Raw genomic sequence first — 16035 nt, 5'->3', positions numbered from 1 at the left:
TCCCATAGGTTGATCATCCCATAGGCTGACCATCCCATAGGTTGATCATCCCATAGGCTGACCATCCCATAGGCTGATCATCCCATAGGCTGATCATCCCATAGGCTGATCATCCCATAGGCTGACCATCCCATAGGCTGATCATCCCATAGGTTGATCATCCCATAGGCTGACCATCCCATAGGTTGACCATCCCATAGGCTGACCATCCCATAGGCTGATCATCCCATAGGCTGACCACCTCATAGGTTGACCATCCCATAGGCTGTCCATCCCATATGCTGACCATCCCATAGGCTGACCACCCCATAGGTTGACCATCCCATAGGTAGACCATCCCATAGGCTGACCATCCCATAGGTTGACCATCCTATAGGCTGACCATCCCATATCTTGACCATCCCATAGGCTGATCATCCCATAGGCTGATCATCCCATATGCTGACCATCCAATATGCTGACCATCCCATAGGCTGACCATCCCATAGGTTCACCATCCCATAGGCTGACACAGGTACACGGACACACACAGACATTGACACTTAGACACATACACGGACACACACACGGACATTGACACTTAGACACATACACGGACACACACACAGACATTGACACTTAGACACATACACGGACACACACAGACACTGACATTTAGACACATACACGGACACACACACAGACACTGACACTTAGACATACACGGACACACACACAGACGTAGACACGATGAGGATGCCCGGTGTGATTGGAGGTCACTAGAGGTAGACTCCCACAATGCAGCAGCAGCAGAGTGCCGAGTATTGTGGGCAGGGCCGGAAGTTTCACATCTGACACCTTGACGTCGAAGCGCGCCCCTTCCCCCCAAAGTGCGGGGCCCGGGGCGGTCGCGCAGATTCGCCGTACGCAAGGGAAGGCTCTTGGTTGTTGGGACATGTGGAGTGGGCGCGCTGACATAGCCGAGCGGTGGCGCGGTGTTACAAAAAGGTTCGCGGCACGACTCCAGCTGGTCGCCCTGGTCAATACTGCCGGTTTATTCACCAAACATTCGCGCCGCCTGCTTCACATTCGAAATGAGTTGGCCATCGTGTGCCGAGATTGTTTCATTGTTTATTATTACGTTTGATCTCAGTTGTTAAATTGTAAGAAACGTTCACGTGCGTCTCCCGTTGTCGAGTTGTTTTTTGTTTACGAATCAGTCAAGGTCAAGAGGTCATGGTGACCAATGCCTGTGATGTCACCACAACCTGCCGTGTCTTCCTTGCACAGGTCACCACTGCCACACGGGCAACAACAACAACAACAGCAGCCGCCATTCACCTCTCAGTGGCGGTGCCATGCTCGGTGCACTTTGAGACAACGTGAAGTGTCAAAGGCCTGCTGACAGGTCATGGAACAGACCAAGGTGCCATGGGTTGACTGACTGAGCTGACTGACAGATGGCACCACCTGTGCCCCCAACTGTGCCAACTTGCTGCATTTTATCTGTCCGGCGCTCCGCTCGTTGTTGTGAGCGTCGCTCCTCTGCCCTCCACTGTTGCAGGAGGGCGACTGTATGTATGTTGGACTTGTTTCGCGGTGTCTGGCCTAGAGTGCTGAATTGTAGTGAGGTGTCTACGGGACCCGTTTATTCATAATCTAGATACCGGCAGAGGAGGCTTGACCATATTTTACCAACAGCATGTATTTAACATCAAGCACGTGTTGTGAATGCAGCATTGACGCCTTGCAATAGGGGTTTTATTCGTTGTTTGAACATCTTATCACATCTGTTACTACACCTCCGATTAGCACGGTTGGCTACGTACGGTGCGAAAGAAGTTCTACATACAGAGGTGACCTGTTCGATTTGATCTCACGGCAGGGCCTTTGAGAACCAACGGGGAAAGTTTCTTAACCCCCCCTCCTCCTCTCTCTCCGCCGCCTCTGGTCCACCCATCAGTTTTTTTTCTCCGCCTGATGAAGCCCGCTTGTGTTGCGATCGAAACGTCGTGAGTTTTTTGCTTTTACTTTAATGTTATTTAATTTTGTATTTTCTATCTACGTCACTTTACCGACATAACCAAAGAAAACGAGGTACAATACCAATAAAAGCAACAAGCATGTTATTGTGTTCATCATGCGGTGAGGTGGTGTGGAGCGCCATCTGGTGGATTGTGAATGTGGCGCATGGCGCTCAAGTGGTGCTGCAGGACTTTCGGTGGGTGGGTTTGTGGTGGTGGTGGGGGAGTAGATGTCCCTCAGCCAGTGGCTCTTAACCTGGGGGTGTCGCACCCCCTGGGGGTACGAGATGCCCTTTCTGGGGGTGCGAGACGTGGCCAGACTTTTTTAGAATAATCGAAAACACAAATTAAGCCACGGGTACGGAAGTACAATTACAATTACTTCAGTTTCATCAAACCTATGTTTAACATACTTGTTTTTGTACGATTGAAAACCAAAGGGGAGCAAGGCTGCAGTAAAGAACCACTCCCATGGGGGCTCCACACACCAAATCTCCAGACCCGAGAGGATAACCAAGGGCACGATCGCGAGTGCGAAACGGCCGCCGTCTCATCAGAATTTGGTGGATAGTGGAGACGTCCCTCCCCCCGCCATCCCCTGCGGGTGGACACTGCAACTTCAACTATGAACCCGAGTGATTTCCACCCACGGAAAACATCAGTGGTGGGGTGATATCTGGACCGGTCTTGTGCCGGCTCAACCGCCGTGGAGCAGTGCGCTCCAACATCCACCCCCGTTACTGACAACGCGAGGCATGTGGTGGCTTTCATCGAGCAGTGGATTGACAAAGGGGCTGTTATAAATGACTTGCAGACGTCGTAGCAAGCAACGGGACCATATACGTACCTTTAAAGTGGTCAAAGCGGCGAGCGTTTTCAATCTTCAGTCGTGGAAATTCATCGTCGAACAACTTGCATTCGTCATTGTCGAATGTTACGGTCCACAATCGCAAACCAAACAGAGGGGTGACACGAATGTGCACACGCTTCAACCCGGTCGCGTTGGCTGGGTACGAGACGGGGGTTCTGTTCAAAACTTGGGTCCAGTGTGCGAGTGTTTATCTCACTCGTCAGCTGTTTCTCAAAGTCCAAAACCCACTTCCCCTTTCAACGTAATAATCGGTTGGCACGGCTTGCAAATGTGCTGATAAGGACTTCATTCCCCAACGGTAAAACGCACAGCCCTTATGGGCAAATCCACATGCTCATCGTCAACAGGTGCATGTTGCGACGATCCCTGCGTAATTTACATTTGCCAGGTACATAAGGGCTCTTGGAGACGTGACACACGATGTTTGTATCATGATTATTCTGGCTGAAGAGCCAGACTGCGGCTAAGGATCTTATTTGTAAATCAGAAGGGACAATATTTCAATTGTGGTCTGAGCCTTGACACTCCAACAACGTGCTTGATTCGATTACACATCGGGGTGCAGTATTTCTCTTGGTTACACGCGTATAGAAATCACTTTCAGCGCTGTCTTTAGACCAGATGGGTTCGGATGCAAAGCGTATTATCGATACATCCTCAGAACAGGCATACAATTGCGTGTAAACGAGTCAATTCTTCGTCGATTTCTATTTATACGCACTGCGTTGGGTGGCCTTCATCCGCTACTGAACGAGGGCCCACGCCATCCATGTAGGACGCGGGCGTTAATTGACGGTACATCAATGACGCTGGTCAGTGCGGGGCTGTGAAGACTCGAGAGCATAAAGAACAACAATCGATTTGGATGCGATGGCCCTCTACCGCCCACAACGTAGCTCCACAGCTGCCCATAACAAACCTACACTTGATTGATGCACGATTCAAGCGCTCCACCACGGAACAGGGCGCTGCTCCTCACTGCCGGGGCCTCGCGTCTCCGTGGCAGCCCCCTGCCGTGTGGAACGCGGCCATCACCATCATCCCTGTTCTTGCTGCTGCTGCTGCACATTCACAGCAGTAGCAGCAGTGCGACTGCTGCTCTCTACACCACGGGGCATGGCAACCCCAGCCGCGTCTCTCTCGGCTCTCCTCCTGTATCCCTGCTGCACCACGACTCACTGTGGAACTCCCGGCAGCAGTGGCAGCAGCAGCAGTGCGACTCACAGCCGCCTCCTGCTGCTGCTGCTCTCTACAGCACCAGCAGCAGCAGTGCGACTCACAGCCGCCTCCTGCTGCTGCTGCTCTCTACCCCACGGGGCATGGCTGTCCCTGCCAGGGGCTCGCGTCTGCGTGGCAGCCTCAGCCGTGTGGAACGCGGCCATCACCACCACCATCATCAATCCCTGCTGCTGCTCCTGCTGCTGCACATTCACAACAGCAGCAGCGTTCGATCTGCACCGACTTCTAAGAGGCACTTGATCACAGGTGGCTGCCTGGATTCGAACCCAGGTGACTTGGTCATCGGAGTGAGCGTGTGTGCCTCGTAACACTCGTACTCAACACGTGCACGAGATGCGACGCATAACGTCAGTGGTAGGTTCTTCACTAGTATCTTTATTCGAGGGTCACACGGGTTTTTTTTTTACAATTTGCACGGCACAGCAAATGACTTGGAGACCGGAGAGAGGAGAAAACGAAACCCTTGACACAACCTTGCCTGTACTCGCACGGGCATCAGCAATGTACACAACATGAACAACATGATTGACGAGTGACGCTTCACACACAAACACGAACATCGATAGAAAGTCGACCGTGGTGCGCGATGTCAAGTCACGCTTGAGGGCACTTCCACGGCTAACGGAAAGCGAAACAACCTCGACATTACTCGGGGGAATCCTCTGGGACCTTAAACGTCGGACGTTGACCTCCACAGCATTGTTGTGTTACGCGTACACACGGGGTCCGATCGCGGGAGTCGTTTTTCGTGTTTTTGTTAAAGTACTCAAACTCCAGCCGGGTGACACATTCGTGACGGAACAACGTCAAGATTTGGGGATGACTTGCGGAATGTCTTACATGAGTCACGGACACAATAACACGACCACCACCACCAGCCCTCCCCCAGCCCAACTCTGCTACAAGCGTCACGCTGTCCAACCCCACAAGAGCCACGCTGCGCCTGACCGCACAGACCAGTCGGGTCGTCACGTCGCCAGTTGGGCAACAATGGCGGAGCTGTCCAACGTGCCAGCTGCCCGGCTACATAGAGGTGGAAACTGGGTCGGGGGGCGGCACATTTTAATTGCTCGCACCAGGGCACGCTCCAACCGCGCTACGCCACCGCGAAGTGGGACAAAGACGGTGGAGACGGTGGGACCTGATAACCGGGAACACGACGAGACGCAGCACAGAGCAGCTGTGCGTCACATTGTGTTTAAACACCACAAACGGGTTTTGTTGTTGTTGTTGTGTACGGTGCTGTATGCAGTGTGACGATATCCAAGGCGTTGATGAGCAAGGAGATTTGCATCAGACTGGGGGTCGTCAAACTTGCCAGGGGGCAAAGGGGGTGGCTGGCACCAGAGCCGGATTATATCCTCGTAGCAAAAGTAGCTACTACATATGTAGTAGTACAACATATGTAGTAGCTACGGGCCCCGCACTTTCAAGGGCCCCGCGCTAAATGCTTTCAAGCTATCAATTCCGGTTCAGTGATTCTGCACTTGCTCTATTACTATAGTACGACACCGCCTTCAAATTTATGAACGACTGGGTGTTTAAGGTTAACGATTTGTCGTAGTATCTGGCTGTATAGCAAATGAAAAAATACAATTACTTTATTATGCAAGTTAAAAATGTATGTGTTTCAATGTTTATGGGTTTAAAAAAAAAATTAGGGCCCCTTTATAACATATGCTACTAGCTTAATCCGGCACTGGCTGGCACTCGGATTTCTGTACACGCGTCGTTACAAGGCGAAAAGCAGGTCACCCTCGGAGCAGCTCCCTTCAAGGTTCTACCAATTCTCATATTCGGTATTCAGTGAAATCTATTGCGTAGCTAACCTTTGACAGCGGTCGATATAAAACTTTGGTTTGAAAAAAAAGGAAAGCCACGGACCGCTCACTTCAGCCGCCAAGATTTACTTGAGAAAACTAAAATAGCTTCAGTGTTGTCCCACAGCGGCTTCTCCCCTGCACTGTCTGTGGTGGGAGGGTGACGTTAACTGAAGATGGAGGGTGAGGTTCACTGACGATGGTGAGTGAGGTTAGCTGACGATGGTGTGGTTAAGTGAAGATGAAGGGCGAGGTTAGCTGAAGATGGAGGGTGAGGTTAACTGGAGATGAAGAGTGAAGTTAACTGAAGATGGTGACGTTAACTGAAGATGGAGGGTGAGGTTCACTGAAAACAAATGTCAAAAGCAGCAGCGGTGACGGATTCCGTTGCTGCCGCGTGGTATGAAGGGAGCGACAGGCGCGAGTGGAGTTCGACAATACGATGGGGACCCCCCCACTTTAAAGTGACAGTGTATGATGATATGTGGCTACGTCGGTAGTTCAGTTCACGTCGAGCCTCAGCCCCCCCTCCTCCCCCCCCGTGGTGCATTGTTCTCGAAGCATCACGAGATGGTTCACTGGCCTTGACACAAATGCAGCGCCCCCCCAGGGTATGGTACCGTCACGCACCAGCCCAGATCGCAAACACGTTCCCTCTCGCCGACACACCGAGGAGCGTGACCACCCAGGAGGTGTCCACCAGTTTGCGAGCCTTGGCCCCGAGGAAGAGGCGCAAATGGCGCGCGCGCATTCGCCAACGCGCGTGCGCACAGACGCGCGGAACGGCACAAACATTGCCGTGCAATGCCACCCACGGTTGCACGAGACCGTGGCACTGAGTGCAAGAGTGGGGGGGGGGGGGCTTGCGTGACACGGTACTGCTTGACCTCAAGGCAGTCTTGGACTCAAGAGGGTTGGGGGGGGGCAATTGTCGAGGCCAGCAGCTCTGAGCCGAGTCGTTGTGAGCGGAGGCCCGCAGCGAGGAGGTCGAGACAGAGAGCCGAGGCCATGTGCTGGAGCCGGCCTCTAGGGCCCACGGCTGGATCCAAGGACCCAAGACTGCCTTGAAGGATCGTGAGCTCCGAGCCATAGGTCGCCACTCGCTCACCACGCGGCCCTCTCGCAGCACTACGGGGACTGGGCGTGCAGTCTGTGGTCTTAACAACAACAAAGTCTTGGATGTGAAAAAGACAGTAATGAAGTGATTCGAACAAGAGCAAACGAAATCTCTTCAGTACCTATGCTAAATACATAAATACAACATCGGTAGACTAACATTAAGCTACCTGGAGAAAGGGTTAGAGATTTGTGTTTTTCTAATGCATAAAAGGAACTTAAATACCCATGGATGCTAAGAACATTCAATAAATCTATTTTTTTATCAAATCATATTTTTCAATAACCTGTCAGCTACCAATCATGATTTGTACACACACATCCGTTACAATTTGAATACATGTCTACAACGCATACAATGAACACCAAACCCGACCCTCAATCGTGTATTTTCTTTACAATGCAGATACGCATATGCAGTTTGTCCTTACCCTATCTTACATTTCTCTTTTTTTATTAAATGTTATTTTTTTTGCATGAAGTTAAATCGTTTGAGCGCTACCACGTGATTTTCGGGTCTCGTCTCCTGACTATTCCGGCAATATCCCTTTCACTCCACGCGCAGGGGAGTTCCTTCTGTGCCCCTTGTTTGATGTTATCTACATCTAGGGTTTGATGTTATGTACATCTAGGGTTTGAAGTTATGTACATCTAGGGTTTGATGTTATGTACATCTAGGGATAAAGTGGGCTGGTACGCTACATAACCGTGAAACTTTTCCCAATCGTAGAGAATTTAGCCGTGTGTATTTGTTTCAGCAATGGCTTTTTTGAATTTTTAGTAAGGGGCATCGCCATTGACTTGCGGAGAGATGATTTGACACCTGTACAAATGCTCAAGACAACGCACGCGACAGTCACGTGGCGAGCAATCGTGAATATCGTCAGACACATCGATAGCTTCCTTCCCTAGGGGTCAGGTGTTTAAGCGAGTAGTCACTGCAATTCCTCCTTGAGGTATAGAGTATTTTCAACGTTGTAAAATATCGTAAAGGTTGGTCGCGTTTCGAGTGGTGCAAAAGTCGCCTTGGCTCTCACTGGTAAATTGTACACCACATTAACAAAAGGGTACTTAATTTTTTCATTCCGATTTTTTTAATTGCATTAATAAAAAGCATTGAGTTGTATTCGCCAAACAGTTTACTTTAAAACATCGACTGGCGGATGTCACCATGATTTCATTTGTCACGCGAAATAAACTATCATCTGCCCTCGGCTAAACCCTTCATTTCACCAGGTAAGGCCAACTGAGCTATATTCGCTCTTTTTCAGAAACCGGACCTGGTTATCACAAATGATAGCTCAACGAAGTGGCTTAACATTTGGAAATGTATAGTAGCAGCATCCAGATACTCTGTTCTGAGCGGGGGGGGGAGGGCTGCAAGCCACCAAAGCCTCCACAACCTGCCCCCTCCCCAGGACCCTCCACAACCCTGGAGCTCAGCCTCCGGCTAAAATGAATCCCCAGGCATTGTACACGAGGTATCGTCGACTAATGTCATTCTGAGTTTCAAGTGACTGTCGGGACACTGGGACTATTCGACAGAGCTTAAGACGGTCACGTGTTGGTAAAGTTCCAGCCTACTCACTACGTGCCGTGGAGTCCAGCCAGGCCAACTGTTCTGGTTGATGTTTGAGTGAAGACGAAGTTGATTGGTGAACATAGACACCAAAAAACGAGGGCAGTGCTTATACAACATAACATATGGTAGCATACACAAACAAAAATGATTGTGGGCAAGAGGGAAGTTCAGCCGAATCCATTATTGTGCTGTACTTCTATGCTCCCACATTCATGCTCCCCGCCTTCATCGCTTTGTATACCGACCAGCATGGTGAAGAGCGTTTGTCTAAAGATCCACACGACCCACGTGGGGCGATAGAGCGTCATCCAGCGATGAACTGACATGATATTGTAAATTCCTGGGCAAAAGTGGTTGGAATTGTAGTGAGCTGGCCGGCTTGTCCGCCTGTAACCAGTTCAGTGGCTGTCCAGTCATTTCGGTAATGTGCGCACGGTATATACGGCGCGAAAGAAGTTCTGCATACATTCGTACTGTACCCATGTGTACCGTAAAGTTTGTGCTCGGATGTTGTAAGACGAGACGAGGGGGTCGTCGTCGTTCACATGTGCAGGCTATTCTTGTGCATCACCTTCAACTAGCTATGGAAATTTCTGAAAAATTGTAAAAGTACCGATAGGCGAAAGGATTCGCCACCCACGCAGGCAAATTGAATGGATCGTCGCGACCTGGATACTTCATATTCAGCACTGAGCGAACTTAGCGGCCACTAGTGGCTGCAGGCGTTGCGTGAACCCTACGACCCGCGACTTCGAGCGGAGTTTAAAAATAACGGTCCCTGCTTTGTTGCAAGCATCCGTCGTCCAAAGCCAGCGGCTGCACTGGTCAACACTGCCTGTGTACAATCCGAAGGAAAAAATATCTAAAAGTGATATCCAGTCTGCTTCAGAGCACACGTTAAGATCCGGTGGTGGCATTCCAAAAATGGTAGGCCATTGGGTGCCGGCGTCACGGTGCAAATGTTTGCAAATGTTTGTACATTTGCAAATGTCATGATTGGGCGGGGGGGGGGAGCCACCTGGCAAACATTTCCCCCTCCTACAAAGCCACTGCAGCAGGCCCTGATGGTCTTTGAAGCGATGTGCACTGCACGGGACTGCACGAATACCAAATGCACCGCGAATATGATCCGACCTGTGCGCGAGTTCCATCGCGTGCGTGTCGCGAGCCGAAGGATGAATTGACGGCAGCGTCGAGTGAAAATTGCTTCCTTCTGCCATAGCCGTTGGAGTATGTTGGGGGCAGTTTTCGTCACTGCAGTGTGCGGACATGCCAAGAGGGTGCTCCGTTTGCCAGAGCATCGCCTGGTGAATCTTGAAGCGGGAATGCAAGTTAGGACGGGTTCAAGCAGGACGTAACGCCACTGACATAAACCACACGTATTGAACATTTCGCTGCTAAAATTAAGTGTAAGTGCTTCGTGCCAAGCTTTGCTGATGGGTCAAAACAGGTGCTATGCGATTTTAGCGCCGCGTTTCACGGAACCTAGATTAAGCTTTTGTTCGTGAAATTATTTTGCACGATTTAGTTTTTACGCGGAAACACACAAAGCCGACACAAACTCTACTCCATTACTTCTCCACTTTAAAGTCTCTCCTCTGGCACGCTTTCCCGCGCGTCCTCACGGACGACACAAGCGAGGGGCGGGAGAAAAATAAAGAGAGACAAAGCATCGTTTGCATCTTAAGTCGGCATGGAAAGGTTAACAGTTGCAAAAAAAGTTGACTTCTAAAATTCAGGTACAAAAATATATATTAGACTTCACAACACTTTGCTACTTATGTGCTGATCGAAAAAGTCTTCCCAGATGTTCCTCGTCTTTTTTTTAAAACCGTAGAGCATCCTTTGTGGAATTCAAACAAATTAAACATCATCTGAGGGTTCAGAGCAGTCCCTTGATAAGGTGTTATCGGAATATCAAGTGTCACCAGAGCTGTATAATACAAACGTTTTATGACATTATTGAATTTGGAATTATAAAATGCAAACATTGCACCCGATTGCAACAACAGTTGTGCGAGAGCCGTCGCAACTCCCCTCCCCTGACGCCTGCTTGGATACTTTGCTTTGTGGGGTGGCACGGACTGCGAAAGCAGGCCAGCCATCCAATGCAGCTGTCGTGCTGTGACGGTCCCACCTGAAGACGGAAGCTTGTGTTGCCTCCGAAATGTCGTGATTTTCATTTTATTTTACTTTGATTAATTTTAATGTTTTACCTACGTGACTTTACCGAAAAAACCTAAGAATGTGAATAAGCCATCCAAGATGCTACTCCCTGGCAGCGACGCCTAAGACGTGAGGTGGCGAGTGATTATCTCTGAGCCAGGACTTCATCCATGGAGGCAGTGGATTGATAACACAGTTCTGTCAATTGTAAATGCGATTTGAGGTGTACAACCAAGCCTCGAGTCATGGCAGTTTCCGTGTTAAATTCCACACAGGATCGCGTCATACTTTTACACAGCATCTACAAAACGGTTATTATTTCAAGGACGGATATTTTGTTAAAAATATTTTAGTTTTTTTACCAGCAAAAAAAAACATTACCAACAAGTACCTTCCAGGCGCTTTCAATGTCTTTCTATTGAATCCAAACACTTAAAAGGTTCAGTGGCTTTAAAATCTGGAGAGGTTCAACAATTTTCCCCGTGACAAACCCCAGGACTTCACTGCCCAAGTTGTTCACGTTTTCAAGTGTGGAGTCCTTTAGCGTTCCACGTTACTCCACGTGTCGCTACTCAAAGATAATTTTTTAAATACTCTCGCATGATTAGAACTGTCATCGTGACTGCTAGCTGACATCTGTTTTCAATAACAGTAGCAATGTTTGTAATACTTATAATATTCATGAGTTCTGATTGCTTTATATAAAAAAAACACATTCAACACGTTTGTCAAAAACACTGTGGCCTTAAAAACGTTTAGTTTGCTGTATTTTTGTTGGTTGCTTTTATTATTTTCAATGTATATTTATTTTACATTTTATTTTTGTTGGTTTTCTGCTTTTATTATTTTCAATGTATTTTTATTATTTTAATTTTACATTTTTTATTTTTATTTTATTTTTCTATCGACGTGACTTTACCGAAAAAATCAAGAATGTCCTTCCCCCGATTGAGCACGGTTGGCTACGTGCAAAAGAGGTTGAACGTGCATACAAAAGGAAATGTATGTAAGAGGTGGCGTTTGAGGACAAAGGGTCTTAATAGCTATCACAGACGTTGATGATCTTAATAGCACATTCATCATCACATGTGTGCTGTGAAGCAGGGCCATTGTCTAAAACGTTGCTCATCATATATTGTTGTCCTTTTCACGGCCGCAGTGTTATTTGTTAAAAGTTATTTTACTTGTGCTTGTGCACCACTGCCCATGCAGTGTCACCAAACCAATTTGCTTAATTACTCCACACCTCTGGCGTGATATCTGCTAAAACACACTTACAGTTTAATTCTCTTCCCCTCCCTTGTTTTTAAATAATGACATTTTTTCAAACGACAAATCTGGTCAATGCTGCTTAAACGATACCGAACAAGAACACCATTCAAACGTCTTCCTGTCACGAGGCGGGAGGAGGACACAGTGAGACGGGGACCTCCGGGGTGGGTGGGTAACGGGGTTATTGCGGATGGGTCCCTAGACTCGCATGGGACACGCTACCCACGGCGGCGGTGGTGATGGTGGTGGTGGCGTCAACGGGCCGGCACGCCGGACTCGCACTCCAGAGGGGTCACCGGTTCACATCTCCTAGCGAGTGGCGGCAGTTGAAATGATGGGGGGAGTTGGGCGAGTTTCTCACCCTCCCCACACCCTAACCCCCCACACCCTCACCCCCCACACCCTCACCCCCCCCCCCACACCCTCACCCCCCCACACCTGGAATGCCGAGCCGATTGGTCGGTCAGCATATCGCATGAAGTGGGGAAGGGTGACTTGTGGGTAAGTACACCCGGTATAAAAGATGTTTGGCCAGCGTTATAAGAGGTGGCCAAAATCCCCTCGCAGGGCCCTCCCTTGGCAGAGAGGGCCCTCCCCTACCAGCAGGTGGTGCGTGCAAGGATATTGCAGGGCTGGTGCAAATCTATCCCCACCTCGATTTTACAGCGAGTAAAAGAGATCGCCTTGCAGTGGCATCTGAAAGCCTCGTACCCCAAAAAAAAATCCTGGTGGAGGAGAAAAATATCCTCCATCCTCCAGTAATTTCAAGACTTGGTGTAGGACCCCTACGTGTCGGATAATACACGTGCTTGCTTACAGAATTCCACTTAAGATTTGTACAAAAAAAATACTGCAAACTTTTTAGGAGGAACAGATTCTAACGGGTTGCCAGAAAGGGGGTGGGGGGGGGATAAACAATGAAATCCTATCATGGGTTGGAGGTCGACTCAGCCCACCCTACCACCAGGGTTGACAAAAGAAGTACCGCTTTGTGTGGAAATGAACGGCGATCGTCGTGTGAGTCTCGCCCAGCAGTTTGGAGGCTGAAGGCAAGGCCTCCCAAGGGGGCACCGAGTGGCATCCCCACGGGGACCGCATACCCCTGGGGGCACGCCAGACGAATAGCGTAGCGGTGGTGGCGGTGGTCACGTGGGGTGTGGTCAGGTGGGGTGTGGTCACGTGGGAGTTGCAAAAGCTGTGTTGCTCTAACCTCTGGCCACGAGCAATTCCTGCAGTTGTGCTCGTACGTTGTGCGGCTTTTGAATTCCATGTGCAGCGACCGACGCGGTACAGTCTGGGGTGAGCCCAAGCGGCACGGACAGATGGGAGGGGGGGGGTGTGAGCTCGACAAGCAATGTCGGTTTCTACACAAGGGCAACGGAAGCGGGAGCGGTGGGAGGACTGGAACTGGGGGTGCGGGTGTTGAGGATAAAAGGGGGCACGGGGAAAGGGAGGCGCGGTCCGTGAGACGCGGATGGGGAGATGCAGCATCGAACGCCCAGGGCGTGCAGTGACGACTCTGCAAGTCCGCGCTGTGTGAATAGTCGCATCCTGAACATATGTGCCACTGAATAGTGCCATCATACAGGACAGTGCTGTCTGTGCCCATTGAGACCTAATGTCTGAAGACGCCTACCCCCTTGCAGAGGTGCTGTAGCGTACACGCTGGCGCTGTATTCATTTGAATTGTTGGATATGGCTACTCTCGAAGAGGGCTGTGGAGCCGGCATTGTTTCAGTGGTCGCTTGTTGGGACCAGTTCACGGTTAATGGACTTTGAGATGATCTGGGTCGCTACACGTGCAACTGATAAATGGAGGGGGAGGGGGGTAAATGTGGCTTGTAAAGTCTAGAACCTACATGGTGGCAGGAAGCAAGCGGACAGTTGAGATGGGGCTGGAGAGGGGAACGCGACGAGCAATAGGTTGGGAACCACTGGCCCAGCCTCTGCCACAGTGGTAATGTGGAATTTCCATACCTGGCTCTCAAAGCCACGGAGAGATAAAACGCTGCCTCACAATCCTCATTTTGAGCAGGAGGGGACACTTGAACTTTTTCGACAAAACGTAATAAACGTTCAACTACCAATTTGACTCGACAGAAAACCCTGTTTTTTTTAATTCTCCGCTTAAAAGAGACATCTTACCCTCGAGCGAGGGATCAGAGTTGATGTAAAAGGCTACCGTGTTAAACTAAATTATAGGGGCCAAAACTCCCTGCAGCAGACCTCTGAATCCACACGGCAGGAGCAGCGGCAGCAGCTGCAGCAGCAGCCACCCTCCTTGTCCCACGTTTGCTGTCAAGGACCCGGATGGGATGTGGCCACGGTGCTTGGTGCAGGGAGGTAGAGGTGGAGCAGGTGGGGGGGGGGGGGGCAACTAGTGGCCCCCTACAGAGCCACCAGCCTCCGGGGAAACCCAGTTGTTGATGAGGAGTCCCAAGCTCATCACCATGAACGCCACACCCAGAAGCCCAAAGATCGCCGCCTGGGGACAGTCCAAGAGAGATTGATTGTAGCTAATACAGCGCAATACATTTAGACTTAAGAGTGAGACAAAATAAACAACGCAAACAGAAACACGTGGTGCGTTTGGCCATGTATATGGACAGGCGTGGAGGTGTATGCACACGTGTGGGGATTGGTGGTGCAGTGATTGGGTCGCTGTGCTACGAAACCAGTGATCGAAGTTCAATTCCCACCCACAACAGTAGCAAATATTTGAACTGGTCCTGCCCCCCCCACGTCGACTCAGCCTTTAACAAGTACAGAGAGTCCTCGATTTACGAACACCCGTACTTACGAACCAGAGGTTTAGTTAATTGGGAAAAACCACGTAGCAACATAGCGATTTGTTTGAAGGCTGGTGCTGTGTGTACGCCTTGTCCACAATGGTGGAGGTGGGATCACCCTCGGGATGATTACCACTGACTGTGGTCCCCTTCCTCGAACCTCTTTGTTCAGTGGCAAGCCTTTGCGAAACAACGGCCGGGGGGAAGCAGATATCCCAGAGCTACTTCTGATATCCCTTCAAGTGACCTCTGGTACACACGGTAGGGGGCAGCGCTGCCTCCCTCTCCCTGCCACCGAGAGTAATGTTTGTTGTATGGCAGTCAAACTGATGAAGTATTTGGTGTTGCCGCATTTGCATCGGCGCAAAACTCAACACACGTGCCAATAGCGCTGCCTTTCTAAAGTATACCATGGGCCACGTGTGTTTCATGAAGTAGGCCCATTGCCCGTAACCTCGCCTATTTATAAATATTTTTTCCCTTTTTAGGGACGTGTTATTGACGCACGTGATATTTTTAAAGTGCAGAACCAAATAAAAAGTCACGTGTTTTTCTCTCCCCTGCAAGTCGTTGGTGACTGGGCTGACACCATCAATTACACCCGAGAAGCCGGTGTCATCGTGGGGTGGCTGAAACCTGGATCCAGACCCAGCGGTGACACCTCCACATTCTGCCGCTGCTCACCCCGATTTTCTGCGGCGACCTCATGGGTTCCTTGTCTTCGGGCACGTTGCGGATGTAGAAGATGGCCGGGAAAATGAAGATGAGACAGGGAGCGGAAGTGGAGCCTGGGGTGGAGGAGGCACAGACGGCGGTTGATGGGTCATCGGCTCGCACCCATTTCGTTTCAGTGCGCATCATCATTCATGTAACCATCTCATGTTAACGGCCCTGGGCCAGAGGTGGAAATTACACCTTCCTATGGCAGGGGCCAGTATATCCATAACTTCCCCACAAAGTTATACACGTTTAATTTACTCCGGAGGAAGGATGGGCCGTGTTATTGCCCCAACCACTTGTCCCCCACCATAGGAATATTCCACCACCGGCTCAGGGCTGTTAACAGGTGAGTGAGTGGCGGGTGAGTGGCGGGCGAGTGGCGCGCGAGTGGCGGGTGAGTGGGCCTGCGGGTGAGTGGGCACGTGAGCGGCGGGTCGGTGCGTTAGTGAGTGGCGGG

General features: G+C 50.1%; 1 protein-coding gene across 3 annotated transcripts in view; it reads right to left on the bottom strand.

Annotated features, from left to right (window-relative positions):
* Positions 1-12494: 12494 nt before the first annotated feature.
* LOC144947363 (sodium-coupled neutral amino acid transporter 3-like) overlaps positions 12495-16035 on the bottom strand; it is a 135617-nt gene continuing 132076 nt past the window's right edge. For all 3 annotated transcript variants that reach the window (XM_078876641.1, XM_078876640.1, XM_078876642.1), the window contains 2 exons: positions 15543-15646; positions 12495-14554 (listed from right to left, as the gene is read on the bottom strand). In XM_078876641.1, the coding sequence (XP_078732767.1) occupies positions 14447-14554; positions 15543-15646 (212 nt within the window). In that variant the 3' untranslated portion in view covers positions 12495-14446. The remainder of the gene's footprint in view (positions 14555-15542; positions 15647-16035) is intronic.

This window comes from Lampetra fluviatilis, chromosome 44 (genome assembly GCF_964198595.1).
Source record: "Lampetra fluviatilis chromosome 44, kcLamFluv1.1, whole genome shotgun sequence".
In the NCBI taxonomy this organism is placed as follows: Eukaryota; Metazoa; Chordata; class Hyperoartia; order Petromyzontiformes; family Petromyzontidae; genus Lampetra; species Lampetra fluviatilis.
This window is presented reverse-complemented; position numbering and strand designations above follow the sequence as displayed.